The sequence below is a fragment of the Mastigoproctus giganteus genome, chromosome 5 (assembly GCF_048544385.1).
Source record: "Mastigoproctus giganteus isolate SK-2022 chromosome 5, ASM4854438v1, whole genome shotgun sequence".
NCBI lineage: Eukaryota > Metazoa > Arthropoda > Arachnida > Uropygi > Thelyphonidae > Mastigoproctus > Mastigoproctus giganteus.
In genome coordinates, this window is record NC_143579.1 from 57,363,821 (window position 1) to 57,382,075 (window position 18,255).

Sequence of the window (18,255 nt, forward strand, 5' to 3'; positions counted from 1 at the left end):
GGAGTGCATTGGATGCACTGAACCAGAGTCCTCCCATCTAGGGAAGACCTCAATCAAAGTCTCAACAAACGAGGCCCCTTAACCTATTTTGCATCCGTGCCCTCAAGTACCTTTGCACGCCTCTGCTTGCATCTAAAACAATGATAACAGAGGAATATTATGATAAATTTAAAAGCTACAATTGGGGTAAAAAGACCATGGTAAGATGGGTAATCGGGTTTTGTTCTCCATGATAGTTCAGTGTACAAAGCCCGGGTTGAACTAGCTTAAATTTATGAATGTGGATTTGAACAATTAACCAACACCCTTCTATATTTCAGATTTGGCTCCAAGTAACTATTATTTATTCAGAAACCTCAAGTGTCTCGTAAGACCAGGAGGTTTCTCGGGAGACATTATAATGACTCGTAATGGTATTACTAGTCAACCTTGTGATAGAAAAATAGCTTAACTGGTTTTTAATTGTTGAAATGTCATTCTGGCAACAATAATAACGCGTGCCGAATTTTAATTGTTGAAATGTCATTCTAGCAACAATAAGTTGCTTGCTGATTTTTAATCGCTGTTCTTTTCAACTAACATCAGAAACTGCGTGTTGATTTTAACTGCTGGCTTATCTTTTAAGAACAATATCAGCGCGCTTGATGATATTAATTGCTGCCTTATCTGTTTAATAACACTGACTACTACTGATGGTTTCGAATTATTACTCTCTTTGCAGTTACAATGACGACTCCGCTGGAGCCAAATAAAGATGACAGAATGTCCTTATTGAAGAGTCTCCATCGCCCTTACGGTCAAATGGATAACGGAGAGGACAGATACGTTCATCAAGAACAAACTCCAGAGAAACGGCGTCTGTGTCACTCTCACAAAGGCCTGGTAACAATAGTGGTGACGTTACTGCTCGCGGTCCTAATTATTGTTGTTGTGGCGTGTGTGAGCACGCTGGGGGAAGTGGCCAGGGAAACAAATGACTCTATCACTGATGACTCTACTCTGGCTCAAGAGGAAGAGGAGGACGATGGAGTGATAGTGAAGACTAATTGTGGAAACTTGGTAGGAAAGATTGAAGGAGGCGCATTTTCTTTCAAGGTAAATAAACTTCTGCCTTTTGTCTAGGGAGTTTTAAAAGGCGTCTTGTCTTTCGCGGTTTTTTCTTTCCTACTTTTTTAAGACAGTTTACAAAGCGCTTTTTTAATGGAACTCCATTTGATAGAAGCGAAGGAAGTTTGAGGCGCCAAAGTAGATGTTAAGTTATATTTTGAATATCGTTGCTAAGCAACAATTGTCGCTTGGGTAAAGATAAAGATTATGAAGTTTTGTAGGTAATCTGTTGCGTTGAAGGAGTTTTTCTCTTTTTTTTATTGGGATTTTGAAAGAGAAGGAGGCAAGAAATACGTCATGTCCGATAATCCAGCTTTAAACAAATATAAGATCTTGCTCTTAAAATCAAACGGCTTCTTCAATCGGGGCTGTAGTAAGTCGATGTCAGGAGGAGGGAGTTGGGTTTTTCAGCCCGCACAACATGTAAATCATCCATGAAAACGCACTTGTAGGAAATAAATATTTTTTGTGTTTGATCATGGAAGTTTTAAGGCACCGGTTCTACTTTAAAAATAAGCTTTTTTCTCGTGTCTTAAAGATGCTGTTCGTACGCTATCTCGAACTATCTAAAATGCATCAGATCAATTTATAGCTGCAGTAGTGTCGAGTTAATTTGAGCTAACGATCGTAAACATCTCATCGAGTAGATGTTGTCTATCCTACGGGAATTGTCAGCACCTAAGACACACTAAAGAGAAAATCCTCCAAGGAATGTTAACAGTGTCAAGCATCGTATTTCGTAATGGTGCAGGTCTTGTGGGAATTAGCAAATGCCAGAGTGAAGTACCAGCCTTTTAAGTCAGATTTAAGACTTCGGTTATTGGAACATGCGAACGACGTATCTTAAGGTATTTCTTTGTCAATAAGTCTTACACAGTGTGTTTATAATTTTAAGCGACTTTACGTCAAAGCGTTTCCCAAATGTAGGTCAAGTTTTTCAGTCCAGAAAAACAAAGCTGGATATTAATTTTCTCCAAGAAATAGTTAATAAACATAATTATAGAGCTCGCTACTAATTAACACAACTGGGGATTAATACAAATAAATGTCAATATACAGTATTGAAATCATAAGAGGAATTAGAGATGGGAAAAAAACTTTTTACTGGTAAGTACGTATACACTTTCTTGTGTACACATTTGAAAATACGATAGTTAAAGTTACTTAAAGGAGGTTAACAATAATATTAAATTTTATACAGAGCTCCTACTAATTTGATCAGAAATACAGTAAATCCTCGCTTTAATGGGCCTCAATTTAATAAACTTGGAAAATAACGCACAAATGTTCACTGGACCAAGCTCAAGTGACTTCACTACTTCATTCTGATGGTATTTGCCATCGGCTTAAAAATTTGCACTGCAAGGAAGGCAGGATCTTCCTCACCATCACTTTCCCCCAGCCTGCGGGAACCCTTCAGATTCCGAATAAGAAATACTTAAAACATCATTTTAGAGAAATGTATCAAACATTTTGGATATCCAAAATGTTTGACACATTTCTATAAAGGATGTTTAAAATCTTCTTTTAAGAGCCAATGTTATAGCCAAGATGATGCTCCATGTACGAGGTGTGGGGGGGGGGGAGGTTTAAAAGTTTTCAGCCCAATATAGATCGCAAAGGTTTTCGTGAAAGACAATATTGCCAATCTGTGATGTGACTCTTTTTGTATGTTCACAGAAAACTTCAGGTTTGTAACTTTATTCTTTTCCTTTGACAATGTGACCGAAAGAAATCCACGAGGACACGCAGCAAACATTAGAAGAATCCTCTCCTTCCTACAACACAGTCAAAAACTGGGTTGCAGAATTTAAGCGTAGATGAGTGTTACCGTTTGGACACCTGCAAATGTGGATGCCATTCATGACCTAATCGTGAAAGATCGCAGAATAACATTGAAGCATATTGAAACATCATTCAGTATCTGTTACGAGCGAGCTCACGATATTGTGGATGTTTTAGAACTGAAGAAGATTTGTTGAGCTGGGTCCCTAAAGCACTAAATGCAGATGCGAAATGGTAAAAAAGTGGTGAGGTGTTGTGATGAGATTGTGCAGCATTTAAAGCTCAATTTTGGGGGGCGGTATATCAACTATGGGCTAAATATACATGCACCATTTCGAACCTGAAACAAAATAACAATCGAAACAGTGGAAGAATCCCTCTTCTCCCTTTCCTAAAAAGTTTCGAGTGCATAACTCGGCTCTAAAATTCATGGCATCCGTCTTCTGGGATGCAGAAAGAGTGATCATGGTTGATTTCCTGGAATGATGTATCGCTATCAATGCCGAGTACTTTTCTAACCAACTGAAACGTTTCCGCGAGGAACTGAAGCCCAACAGACTTGAGAAATTTGTCAAAGGAGTCATCTTGCATCAAGACAATGCACTAAAATACACAGCGTTTGTGACTCAGGCAATAATGCGTGAGTCACAAACGAGTTGTTACGGCATCCGCCCTACTCACCGGCTTTATTTCCATCTGACTATTTTGTATTCCCAAATCTCAAAAAGGGCAGAAATTCGCCAGTGACAATGCTGTGATGGATGCAGTCAACTGATTTAAGTCAAAGTCTTCTGAATTTTATTTGAGCGGGTTATGAACACTAAGGGGCCATGGCAAAAAGCGTGCTGACTAAAGTAGGGACTATCTTAAAAAATAAATGGATTTTCACAACTTTCCGGCATTCTTCCTACGAGGAGATAGAAACTTTTCAACTTCCTCCTTGCATTATTAAAAATCTTTCTTATCTCTTCTCTTGTGTTGACTTAAATAAGCAGTATTGAAATAAGTATTTAATTAAATAAGCAGTATTTAAACTACTTATTTAATGTAGTGATCTTTATAGTGACAGAAGAACAAACTGTCTTCACAGCGGGTTGCCCTGGTATTGCTCTACTTTCAAAACACGTCTGAAAGTAGTGCAATACAAGGGCAACTCATCATCGGAGATGCCAATGGATGACGTCATCGTATCATCCTTATCCTTTTAGAAAGAATATAATATAACTTACCCACAGGGTCAATTCAGCGCAGAAGTTGCTTGGAGCATTCCCGTGCATCCATTAGTATCTCCAATTGGGACCTTCCAGTCTCAGCAATCTTTTACCAAAATTTATCGATGGGGTGGGTCCAAAATGAACAGATTTACAGCAATGAAAGGCGGTATTTGAAAAAAGATTGTCCCTGATGATACACATATTTGTTGAGACGAAAGACCGTGCTTTTCTTGTAACTGTTTTAAAAGAATATAAGTGGCACATCACAAGAGTGAAGGCAACATCCGATGACTCAAAGGACTGATTAGAGTAATCCTGTAAAAGACTTGAAAACATAGAAATGCAATAATGCGTGGCCTCTGAATATTGTATGATGTGGGGAGGAACTTGAACGTGAGCACAGTCAACCGTCCCCGTGCGATCACGAAAGCTCTCTGCATTTTTCTAAAGCAATGTTTCGCAACTTTCTGCTTCTGTCGCTCCCTTTTTGAGCAAAACCAAAATCAGACACAAATTAATAGATGCCCATCCTATTCACCTCACTGACTGCGTCAGAATCTTTGTTTCAGGGACGAAACTTCTTTCTCACATTCCAGTGTGGCCACAAAAAGATATCTCACTGAAAATCAAATTTTTTGCCTCCAGTGGTGAGGTTGGAAATATTTTCCCCTGTAAGTCTCTTCTGCATCCTTTGAAACACGCAGATTCCAAATTTGAATGCTCGTTCCTTCCTTGAGGAAACACAGGCCTCAGCGTATGGGAACATTAATTGTTACCATCCTGTATTCTTTATAGATGAAAAGACTTTAACAAATTTTGTTAACTAATCAATTTTACCGATAAATTTTGAAATCTGGTTTCTATCGATTTTAGAGAGCACATTTTAATAAATAAAGCGCTAACCGCTGAACTGGTTCACATTTCTAAGCATTTATAATGACTACCTTGTCCTTTCATCCATTTTTACAACCAGCAAGATTTAAATTACTTGGATAATGCAACAATTTTCTCACAGTAGAACGAACTTGCCTTTGTAACGAGTCGCGCCAGAATTGCACTACTTTCAACAGATTGCTTTTATATTACAACTTTTAAAACCGATTTCGTATACCACATGGCAGCTCACATTGAATTTATTTACAATTGTTTTGCCTGCTTGTTTTCACTAGAGACAAACTGCTAATGAGAGACCAGTTAGTCCTGATTATTTATTTTTTATTCGTTCTTAAACGGCATCATACGTCACAAATAGATTCTAGAGTTTCTCTTTATATAATATTAACATTTTACATTAATAGCCATCTCGATACAAGATTAATATTAATGTAGAATGTTACGATACAGAAGCGATTAGCTTTCTTTTTAAATCGCTATTAATCCCTCTACGCATCCCAAATCCACCTTATCCACAAAAAGGTCTTTCAAAAATGTCAAAATGATTAAAGCTCTTCCAATGCGCTTAAATTGTTTTAAATTTATTCTACAAAGAAACGCTTCCACAAAAGTTCATCGACCAGTTTTTTTTATATTTGTTCTGGACTGTCACAGCAACATTTTCATTCATACCCCACTCTCGTATAAATTTCTTAACGCAATATATGCCAAGAAAAGCTGCCTTTTTTTTTACATTCCACCTCTCTCTCTATCTCTGAAAAAAAGAAAGAAAAACAGCGAAAAAATCGATAACGATCAGACATGCTTTCCACTCTTCTATTCAAGAAAGAATTCTTGTGTACAACTAAGGAGGTCTTGTTGCTTGTACGAAAAATCCCATAGTGGCACCACCGGCATACTCTATGTCTGGAGCATTTGAATAACGCCCCCTCCCCATCCCCTTAGCTAATCTCGTAAGTCTCACACAGCGGGGGGAGTTTTACAAATGCTCCGTGTTCTGCATTTTTATCAATAATAAGCAAACTCTTGCGTAGAATTAATACACCGATTCTTCTTCTCCTTCTTTCTTTACAAAAGGATTTCTTTAGTGCTGTCTGATTCGAGAAATCTCGGCTGGATGAGTTATTAAGAGTCTCGTTTGATCTTACATTTTTCTTAAGTGTTTACCAGTTTTTTCACACTCCGTGCGTTTTCTTCTGATTCGTAAACAAGAATTACTTCTTTTACGAGTACCTCTTGATACTCGTAAAAAGGAATATTTCTTTTAAATCGATCGATTCTTAAATGGTTGCAGTTTTTGAGCAGCGTTTCATAAAACATGACATGTAATACGTCGCTCTCGAACACTCGACATTTCTAAGCAACGTGACACACGGCAAATAATCTGTTGATTCTTTTTACTAGACCTCAATATGGACGCATTGCGTAAGATGTCCTTTCTTACATTCTTCAAAGAAGTGGTCTCTAAGCTACGCCAATTGATTACATTATCATGGACATTGGTAACAATTTAAAGAGGCGATCTCAGTATCTTCCAAAGCCCCCAAGAGTTTTCTGCCTAGACGTTGAGAATTTTCAAAAATGTTCGAGAAAACATTTAAACATCCAGCTGTTCTTATTGGCAGAAATTAACTCTTATCTCTCTCTTAAGACTACCCATTCATCTTTCCATTCCAGAGATAATAAAAGTTGTTCCCAAGGCTGCACAGATTACGAGATCCATCTCTTTAATCCCTGCTACAATTATCTTTCTATTCCACCAATAACCACAAACACTCCAAACCAAACAACCATCTCCTAAGATAAGAAATGGTGTTTTCTTTTCTCGTGGCCTTCTGTTGTAACTCAGAGGAGCTTAAATATGTGTATAATTCAAGCCATAAATCTTAAAAACGCAAGTTTTTAAAAGTTAAATTGTATAGTTAATTAAACGGCATTGATCCCGATGTGTTTGCTGAGAGTGGATTATCTCCTTATTTTAATAGTCTCTTATAACAAAAGTCCAATTAAAACTTTAATACACTAACCCTCATTGAAGTGTCAGTAACCCTACCCCATATCTTTTTCCTCTTTTTAAAGAAGTCTTTATTTAATAAACAGATTTTGTTTTTCTATTACTCCATATACTAGCTGTTAAATTTAATGGGAAGGTGTTTATTAATTCATTATTCAAAACAGAAACTACCGATGTCAAGAATTTTGGTTAGGACTACTTTTAAAAACGAAAAGGAACTTAAATTACTTTATCCTAAATGAAAAAAACTTTCTGAAAATTGCTGGACGAATTATAATATCATTTTGCTTCTTTTCATTCTAAATGATGCGGTCGAGGTGAAATTTAATTAAAATTATGACAATTCTAAATACAAGGTTTAGGAATTAAGTTACAGGACAGAGTCAATTTAAGCAGAAAAGCAGATGTTAGATGGAACAACAAAAAGAATCTTTTAATATTTTTAAAAGTAATCGCCTTCAGCAGCTACGTACTTGTGTGATTGCTCGTAGAGCCGATGTAAACATTTCTATAATTTTTAAATACATTTGAACTGACCGCTACCAGTTTCTTTGTCGCGTTTATTTTAATGTCCTCTGCACCTCTAAGAAAACACGACCCCATAGTCCCATTTTCAGTTTAGGGAACAGCCAGAAGTCAGAAGGTGCAAGGTCTGGGAAGCAGGAAGGCTGCTGCTGCATGGCTGCAACTTTATTCGCAGCCAAGAACCACTGAACTCCCATTGCCGAGTGACTGAGCGCGTTATCATGGTGCAAGATCCAGCCATCCTGCTATTTTTGAGATCATCTTCGCCTAACATTCTCATGCAAACGTTTCAAGATCTCAGTATAGTAAGTAGCAGTTATGTTTCTATCTCTAGTCACAAATTCCTGGTGCACTATGCATTCATCGTAGCGAAACACGATCAACAAGACAGATGTTGGATTTTGCTGCGCAAAAACTTCTTGGGCCTTGGGGACATTTTTGTATACCATTCGGGATGATTCCATCTTGGTCTCAAAGTCGTAGGAGAACACCCAAATCTCACTCCCCAGTGATATACGAGTGAAGTGGTCGAGCCAATTGCCACTTGGCAAGCGCCCGCACCAAGATGAGCGTCAGCGTCCCACGAAACCTCACGGCCGTAGCGCAAACCATTTAAACACCAGCGTGCGATTCCCAGAACTTTCTGAATGAACTACGCATCTTCCAATTCAATAAAATGGATGATAATATCTTTGAAGGCTGCAGTCTGAACAATCTTATTACAAGAGACTCCAATTTGTTTCTAGTAGTCAACTGAGATCTTGTATCGTTTTCCAAAGTGTTCTAATATTTTTGTGCTTAGTGTATTTACTCAAATCAAAATTAATATATAATTTTAAATCGTGTAAAATTCCTATTAAAGATAAATTCGCTTTACTAAATTTACAGCTGCGCTTACAAAAACCTTCACCCCACTTTGGATGATCACTCCAGTAGAATTTTAATTAAAAATCGATATCTGAGTAATCTTAACCTTAACTCCATTAACCTGCATCACAATTTTTTTTAATTCACTGATAAACTCTTTTAAGATGACTAGATTGGGGAGGTAATCGGATAACAACATTCAAAACACGAGAATGTGGAATCCCAAAGGACTACATCTTTATATTCCTCAATAAGAGAATTTCTTCTTCTTCTTCATTTCGGTGGAAGGGTCGTGGTTTCCCCGAGCGTTTCTCTAAATAGCAAACCACGAGATTTCCTTCGACGCTAACTCTAAATATGAAACGAGCAGCCAGAAAGACAGAAGGAAAAAAATTGAACTCTTCGATGATAAATCAAGTTTCTCAGATACCTTGAAGCTACGGAAATAATCTTCTTGTCATTAACAAAGATTTTCGTGCCATCTCTCCAATTAGGGTAATTACTTACTAATGAAGCTAATTTCTAAGAGCAGCAACATTTTTATAAAGGGAAAGTTATTTCATTTCAATTGATTCGGGGTTTTAAAACATTCTTCCAACCACTGCTCTTTGGATAATTACTATTTATGTTTAAACGGGGCATTTATAGCAGTGAACCAAACACGGTTAGTTTTAACCAAATATTAACTAATATCCTTACTGTTATTTAAAGTTTAAAGAAATGGATGCAGAAGGGCTTCTTGCCCCTCTGTAATAACCATTCCGATAGTAATTTTCCTGATTACCAATGTTGCGTGAAGATTCTGATAGTTTTCATGCAGCATTAAGCATCCAGTAATTAAAATAATAATCTCATTCACGCGAAAAGATCCAGAAGTCCATACTTCGGTGCAGATTCATTTACCAATTAAGAAAAATCTCGTTTATAAGCCATCTCAAGTTATTGGGTGTTTACTTGCATTCGTTTTTTAGTTCACAACGGAAAAGTGAAAGCAAAGCCAGTATAATTACCTAGAATGTTTATTAAGTTTCCATTAAAAAATCTTGTTTATACCATCGTTGGCACAATAGGTATTGTACAGAGAATAAGAAATAAACCGAACGTATTTAGCTTCATTTATTATGTTATGATTTTTTATTAAATAAGTTGAAAATTAATATTTAAGTAAACTTGAATATTTTTCTAAATTTATAATATTTATAGTTATTAAATGCAGATTAAAACAAGAAAAACACACCTTTTTTTTAGGTAGCATTCTTAAATTTTAATACAAAAAGCAATTGTTTGAAGTGATCATGTGGTTAGTATTTCAACGAGTAGTAATTTTTGATCTCACTATTTTGATAATAAAGGAAAATCGTGCAGTTTTTTCATAATCATGACACAAGTTTTAAATTTTGTTAGAACAGATTTGGATTTCCTTAATAGATCTATTTTGGACTTCAACTCAAGTTCAAATTCCTTTTATGTAAATCTGTACTCCCTTTATAGAAGAATCCCATTCAGAAAGATCGGACACTAAGGCTATATTGCTCAGTATATATTGTCTGTAAATTGCGTGTGTTCTGAGGTCGATTTTCTGGTTGCTGGACGAAAATCCCGAGTTTTCTAGAGAAGAAACAATGCTATCCTCCCCCGAGACCGGCTAACTCGGCCACGTTGTGAAAAAGGCCCATAAAAATTCCTCACGTCATCGACGTGACCTTAACTCAGGTCCTTTTTACCCGGTGTGGGGAAGACGGAAATCCTGCCCATGAGGGCCACAATTGTACTAAAGATAGAGCAAAAATTGCCATCACCTTGTGATAACGCTTAGCATATTAAGAACACTCAAATAAGTGCCAGCTTCCATTTAACCAACTTAGAACTCATAGAATCATCAACTCAAATTGACTTCGTTGGGGTTAATACAGCAAAAAATAAATAAATAATCCAGACATAAGTCACCAAAGAGTACTGTTCACAAAAAAAGGATTAAATCTTCAAAAAATCTGGTTTTACCCCAATTTTAGATCACCAGGGTAAGCTCTGAAGGCAAGCTCTTCCACACAGAAATCGAAAGTATTTGTTATCCGAAATTCTCCAAGTTAAGACAAAAGTTGAAATCATTAAAACCTGATTATCAGTCTTACTCGAGCCTTATTCAAAACGGTTCAATGATTGTACATCATGGGCATAGCCTCTTCCTGCACACAGTCATGAGTAAACTGGCTTTAATACTTAGTGCATTGATTTCCTATTGTTTTTTGTTTGTTTTTTTATTTGGTAGTTGTTGACGCATCGGCTTCTGTGGCCATAATGCACCTCCCAAAGTTTTTGCAGTACTTTGATCCAAGCCCGAGGTGGGATTCGAACCCACAACCTTTGGGTTGCTAGGCAGGCACTTCACCCACCCGGCTAGCCCGGTCGGCTTTCCTACTGCGGTAGAAGCACTTCGCCACGAGTTGCTTGGTATTGCACTACTCTGAATAAAAGTCGCTGCTCCAATGGAGAAGTATATTCTACTACCTGGACCTGGGTTTCGATTCTTTTGTAGTTAATGTAGTCGAATTCAAAACTTCAATTTAGCTTCGGGTTGACGTCTACCCAGACTTGAGCTTCAACTCTGATTGCAAACTCATCTTTGGAAAAGTAGGCATTGTGAAGCATTGAGCAACCCAGTGATGAGATATGACGAGATAGACTTTTTCCCCAGACTTAACAGTGTTGCAGTCAATAAGAATGACCTCGATTCTTTTGCATCAGAACTCCTGTATTTCTGCGAACAGCTATATAAATAAATCACATATCTCTAAAATAATTTCAGTGATTTATCTACTGTTAATTTGACTGAATTTGAAATTTCTGATCCCTCTGGCTTTAACCAAGTTCCAACATACTATAGTGGCCCTGATCAGTTATGGTCTGCTGGAAACGTCCATATATTTCTTTTGTCTCTCATTTCATGTTTTATAGCCTCTTTTTCGATTGGAGCTATTTCTAAACGTCTTAATGAGTCCTACGTTACACCTACCTTCAAAATAGTGATGAAAATTGGGTTTCATCTTATCACTTATCCGTATAAATTTATTTATAACTGTTATTTTCATCCAAATTTTCTAAAGGGTTTTTCTTCATAGTGAACACGGCTTTTTAACAGAAAGATAAACTACTGTACTTCTAACGTTTATTTTGACCACATTTGCAATACGCTATTAACCAGTAACTCACAACTTGGCCAGTCTATTTTGATTCGAATGAAGCATTTGATTCTGTTCCTATTGATCCTGGAATATGCAGTTCATGTTTGGTCTCCATACTGCATTGGTCACATTAAAAAAGTTAAAGAACTGAGATGCAAAATCCAGACTGTCTCGTTTCCATCACTCAAGTGGTATCATGGTATGGTGTTTTGTTGCTATGGACTGGGTCCACTCATACCACCAGAAAGTTGTATTGCTACCAGTGAATATCTTTCTGTCGTATCGGACCAACTTCCCTCTGCAATGTTCCATTTTAATTCGGATTGGCATGGATTCTATTAAGGCGGAAAAGAAACTATCCACCGTGCAAAAATTGTATCTAAATGATTCGATGAACATTCCCAAGATTTCTAACATCTACCCTGGTTGTCAAATTCTTCGGATCTGAATCCAACTGAGAATGTCTAGGATATGTTGAAAAGGACAGCTCGGCTTCGCAGTTCTCTATCGACCACAATACAGCAACTGAAAAATATCTTAGTCAAAGGATGGTAAATAAATGGAGTAGAGCCAAACTCGTTCAGACACCTAGTGGGATCCATATCTCGACATGTATGGATTGATTTTGGCAAAAGCTGTCCCTACTAGACATTGAATAAAGGTTCCTAATTTTTGTTCACGTTAAGTATTATTTTCCCTTTACTATTCTTTATTTCTTTTCAGATTGAACGTAAGAGAAAAGCTATTATGATAGCTTGATTATTTGAAGATGGTATTCGTATAAATTTGAAGTCAGAGTTTACTGCAAACCGTGTTATTGCCAAGTGAATCGTCTGAGACTTAAGTAGCCACATAGCGAAGTAACTTAAAAGCTAAGACCATCACTCTTTCCTTGAATTAACGCCCTACAAAAGATGCTTCTAAGACAACCGGAAATTTAAAATCGTGTTCATCTGCAACTACACTTTGTGGAGAATTACAGTGCAGGGGAGGGAAACGATGTTTGTTGCTGATTAATTTTCTCTGTTGCAATGTTCTTTGGACTTCTAACATTACCATTATTTCCTTGTCTTTTAGCTGTATTTATAGCGCAATAAAGCGTACCCCACTGAGTCCTTTCAAGTAACAAATGCTCCCTTCTAAAATAGCCATTTCCAATTAATCAGCACTTTGTTATATTGCGAGCATCGCATTAGTTACACACAGATTTGAATTCTTAGCGTAAATAATTGGAATCTCCCCCCTCCCCCCCTCTTAGAGTAATACTCGTGATCCGATTAATAAAACTGCGGGAGTAATACCTGAAACGGAAAGGCGATTCGCAAAGGGAACAACTCGCACTCATTCATCACCATAAACAGAGAAAGAGCACGCAGAATACAATCCCTTTTGAAGAGGAAATAATCGTTTTGTTCATTTCTATGGAAACGGGAAATGTTGATTTAAAACAAAACAAAAAATAAGTCTGGGAAAGTAATGAATTCTTGGCGTGTTAAGAGGAATCCAGACACGTCCTTTGATTGTGTGCGGCTTAATTGAAACTCTTATAATTTTGGTTTTCGTAACTTTGATTTACGTCCACTTTAAGATTCGGTAAACAGAGATTTCTGCTTTTCTTTCATGGGCTAACAACAATTATTTCAAATGGTGTGTCGATTAAATTATTTAAGCAGCTCGTTATAATTATTTCACTTTGGCTGGCGTTTCCGACCTTGTGTCAGTAAATATTGAACATCGAGCTAAATATCTCTCCTTTGTTTAATTTCTGGATAATTTTCTCTCACCGCTGACAGAAACTTCCCTCCAGATTTTGTCTACAACGAAATCACAATCCAAATCGGTTTTTGTATACTGTCTGCAAATTGTGTTTGTTCTGAAGTCGATTTTCTGTTCGCTGGATGAAAAACCCAAGTTTTAGGGAGAAAAAAACATTCTACCCTCGCTTGAGACCAACTAACTCAGGCACGTTGTGAAAAAGGACCATAAAAATTGTCTCGTCATCAACGGGACTCGAACTCAGGTCTTTTCCACCTAGTAGGATGTCGATTCTACCAACTGTGCTACCCAAGAGGGCAGGATCTGTGGTATAAAGTTAGTCTTTCTGGTTGTGTATTCTCTCTTTTGGGTGGTCGAGAGGAGCACCCTGGGGATCTTCCTTGGGCCCCTTTTTTATGAAATCGGTATTTTTTTTAACTAATGTTCTATGGATTAACATGACAAATGGACCTTTTCCACTCTTGAGGCAAAACTGGCAACTTAAAAACCACCTCATACTTTGTGGAATATATGAGTATCTGTAACCACAATCATTGATTATGAAGCCTTGTGATTCGTAAGAATCTGTTTTAAGAAAAATCGATATAAAGTCTTATCGCAATTTTTTTAACATAAAAATTACCCACAATTTCTCATTTATCTTAAATATATTGAAATGTATATCTCTTTGCACGCGGCTGTTAAACGCACTCAGATAGTAGAGTTTAAAAAAATAGAAAAAAAAAGAAGAAGATTCTATCTTATTCTTTTTTAATTTATTAATTTTTCTCTAATCATAATTTCCAATTATTTTAACCGCAAATCTGTTGACTTGCAGAATTTGCAATTGACTGCTTCAGTAACTTCATTAATGCTTAAATACTTTAAATAATAAGATTGGAATGAAGTGCGCATGAGCGGTAAAAACAGAAACACAAATGATTGTTAATAAAAAAGAAAGAGGGAGACGAAATCGCGTGTTATTAAACAATACTGACATTTGTTGTCCACTTTATTTCGGAGCCTACTGTACATATTATTTTTATTATAAATAATCGGCCCAAAGCACATCGCATTAAGCTCAAAAAAGCAGAACTGATGTCTGTAATAACAACCAATCTTGAAGACTTCTTTTAATGTCTTCCTTCTGAAGAAAAGCGAATTCCATCAGGTGCTATTTGCAGACATTGCTTTTACCTGTTGAGCTGCATTATCGCCTGAAGAAGAAAAACATCGCATTCCCGAGATCCACTTAATAAAAACACATTACGGAAACCCACGCGAGCACGTATTTGCATTAGCATTTTCTCTTTCTTTTTTATGCAACTCAACTACGACTCACGCATCTCCTACTCCTCACTTTTCCACTTAACCGAGTGATGAATATGACACAAAGATGGTGTCAGAGTGCGCCACGTGCCACCAGAATACACCTCCAAATGTGCCATTCCGCAGCACGCGCCTCTAATTCACCTGGGAGATGGAGCAAGTGTTTATCCCATTTGCACATATATCGCTGGCAATGTTGGCCACTTATTTTCGGCAGTAAAGGGGCCAGTTTGAAACTGCTCCGCGAAATATAAATAGCTACATTAACAAAGATACCCCCCCTCACGATAGAATCCAATCGTGGCAACCATTTTGCTGCAGAAGTATCCGCTCCACTCGCCACTTTAATCCTCAAATAATTCCGCAGCACGTTTAATGACTTCGATTCATATCGGAGTGTGTGTGTGTGTGTGTGTGTGTGTGTTCGTGTTCCCTTAAACCCTTAGATTCGGCGAGTGATTCATTACTGCGATCACTTCCGAGTTGGTCATTAAATGCTTCACCTTATTACGGCTTATATTAAGTGAGGTTAAGTGAGTGAGCGAGGGAGCAGGAGGCGGTGAAGATCGCGATCTTTGTCGCCAGTTCTCCAAGGACCAATTAGGTTGCGGTCTTTGCAGTTCCCTTAATTTTTGCATGCCCACCGTTCTCGGAAGTGTGCGAATTAATAATGCATTTTTCTTAATGGGGAAGACGAAAACAGCTTGCCCCGATATTTCCAGAGGCGGTTGTAGGTTAAAGATCACCTCAGTTAAGAACGCTTTCGTCCCTTTAAGAAACTGCTAAGGAAGTGGGAGCTGTTTTCGTTACGGTCGGCGTATTATGAAGTCCGCATCGAAATATGGGAAGCCCAATAAACGGATCCTAGAGGCACCTTTCTCCGGAGCAGAGTGCCTGATGACCAGCTTAACATCTCACTCCCTATCCACAAGACAACATCATTACACATCCCTCCCACTATTAAGAAAGTCGTGGTCAATGCTAAGCGTTCACGACAGTTTTCTTTGGTCATACAGACGCTATATGAACAAAACATACTATGGTCATATAACATTCTCAAAGATGCTATGACACACTGCTATGTTCACGGTAGCCACGATTTGGTGGACGAAAAACCCAAGTTTCCGGAAGAAAGACTACGCTGTCCTTGCCTGAGACCGACTAACTCCGCCACATTGTGAAAAAGACCCAAACAAATTCCTCACTTCATCGACCGGACTCGAACTCAGGACTTCTCCACACGGCGGGGGAGGATAGTAGTCCTACCAACTGTGATACCAACAGGGTTGGTATGGGGAGAGAAGGCAGGGTGTATATGCCCTGTGCTACCGGGAAGGTACCGAGAAAAATCTCCAAGATGGTAAGACAGTATCCTCCAAGGCCTTACTAAAATCTTCGGTACACTTAACCATAGATTCAAATGAAATTGATTTTTGGGGAGAGGGGACTTTTCTTTCTAGTCCGATCCTATTCCACACCTTTGCACCTCTTAAAAAGACAGAGGAACTGATCCAATCGGACGCTATATGAACAAAACATACTATGGTCATATAACATATTCTCAAAGATGCTATGACACACTGCTATGTTCACGGTAGCCACGATTTGGTGGACGAAAAACCCAAGTTTCCGGAAGAAAGACTACGCTGTCCTAAGAGAAGCGTGTTGACTTTCTATAGACGTGTTAGAACATGTCTGTTGATAGGTATAGAACAATCCATTCAAGACCGCCTCGTAAGAATCGTTTTATGTCTTTGTCCGCCTTTCAGCTGAACATCAACTTTTTTCCTAGAAGTGTCGGCAGATGTTAATGATTATAACCCGATAATGCACTTCGAAATGACCACATGATCATGAAAAAGAAAATTTGCAAAGTATACGACTAATCTGAGCAAAAGATCATCGACTTTTAACAGCATTAAACTTGACAAACTGCATTTCACACCCTACTCATTTCCGTACACACAGACAACCCTACCACCCTTTTAACGTCCCGCGAAACCATCAGAGCAATTGAATAGCTCAGCAGTTCCACCCTTCTTTACAGTTCATTGATCTGTCTATCTTGCACAATAAACAGCGTTCCCTCTTCTCATGCACGGGCATTTGCAGTTACCCAAACGACCGACATAAAGTCTTCTGAAAAGTACTGAGCTGTTTCTGTGGACATTAGTTACGGCCCTCGCGAGGGCCCCGCATCGCAGGAGTTCGTATCTCAGCCGGACGGACAGTTAAATATGACATTCGCGTTAGCCAGGAGCGAAAAAACGCACGCGGTTCGTGACCAAGTTTCCAATGCGGAAAATTTGCTGTGATTGTTCGTTCATCGTAGTGGTTTGTTTCTTGAATTTAGATCAGACTTCCGCCGCTCTTTTCCCCCCATTTTACTAGCTGGCTTTTTGCTTCAAGCATCGAACCTCTTTTCCGAAGTGCAAAGTCATGAAACACCTCATGTGGAAATATTTCTGTAGTCGGCCGAGCAAAAAATCCGATGAAATAGTTAAAAGTTCTGCTGTTTCAGTTCAAACAGGTATTCGGGAACTCGCAGTGATTATTATTGAAATCACGTTTCCTTTTTTTTTCCATTTTCCACTTTATTGATTATCCTTTTAATTTAAAGGAATATTAATATAATAAAAAACTTCTTTTTTGTTTTTGTTCTTTTAAAGTAGGGTTAAATAACCCGCGTATAGAAAATATCAAACAAAACGGCACTACTCTCATATTATCATAAGCAAACGTCTTTTCAACGCATTGTAAATTTACAATTCAACAATGAATGATTACAATAATGGATCTGTTAAAAAACGTTCGACAATGACTGATTACAACAATGGATCTGTTAACAATCGTTCCACAATCACTGATTACAGCAATGGATCTAACAATCGTTCGACAATCACTGATTACAGCAATGGATCTATTCACGACATTCGACAGGTTTTAAACAGTGAATTTGAACAAAAATTAACAGATTTTTCCATTTATATTAAGAAACGTAGTTTTTTGTATTTGTTGAATTTTAATAATAAAAATTTATAAAATAAGTCATTAAGTGCGATTTAAAATCAAAATTAGAAAATCTGGCTATCATTCTGTAGATTAAAGAACGAAGAAAAAAGAATTCATCCAACTGAATTTTTTTTTTTTTTCAAAATATCGACTTTTTTCTAAAAGATCTCCTGTTCCATTTACTTTTCCAAAGCTAAAAGCAGTCTGCTTTTTGAAATATATTTTTTTCGACATTTAACTTCCACCTCTCACCAGGAGGGACAGTCTAGACGGATAAACGCTTAAGGGAACAACATTGTCGCGCTTGCTCGTATAATTTTCATCCTCAATGAAGGTTACTTTCTGACAGAAATGATATATTATTACTGTAAAGTAAAAAAAAAAAAAAACATAAATAGCCCAGGCCATGGATTGTGTGATAAAAACAAACTGACTGAAAACAAAAGTCACAAAAAACAAATCTTTATATACTATTTCACATACACACATGTATTTCTTTCGTTTATTTCTTGAATTTTCTCAAGATTTTCATCATCACTACGTTTTCATTTTTATCTTGGCTGGAATCCAA

The 18,255-nt window shown here is 37.5% G+C and overlaps 1 protein-coding gene across 1 annotated transcript in view; it reads left to right on the forward strand.

Moving 5' to 3' along the window:
- Positions 1 to 18,255, forward strand: part of LOC150085415 (uncharacterized) — a 93,172-nt gene that overhangs the window by 45,902 nt on the left and 29,015 nt on the right. Inside the window, exon 2 of the mRNA XM_090373215.1 lies at positions 722 to 1,095. Within this exon, the coding sequence (XP_090229341.1) occupies positions 727 to 1,095 (369 nt within the window). The 5' untranslated portion in view covers positions 722 to 726. The remainder of the gene's footprint in view (positions 1 to 721; positions 1,096 to 18,255) is intronic.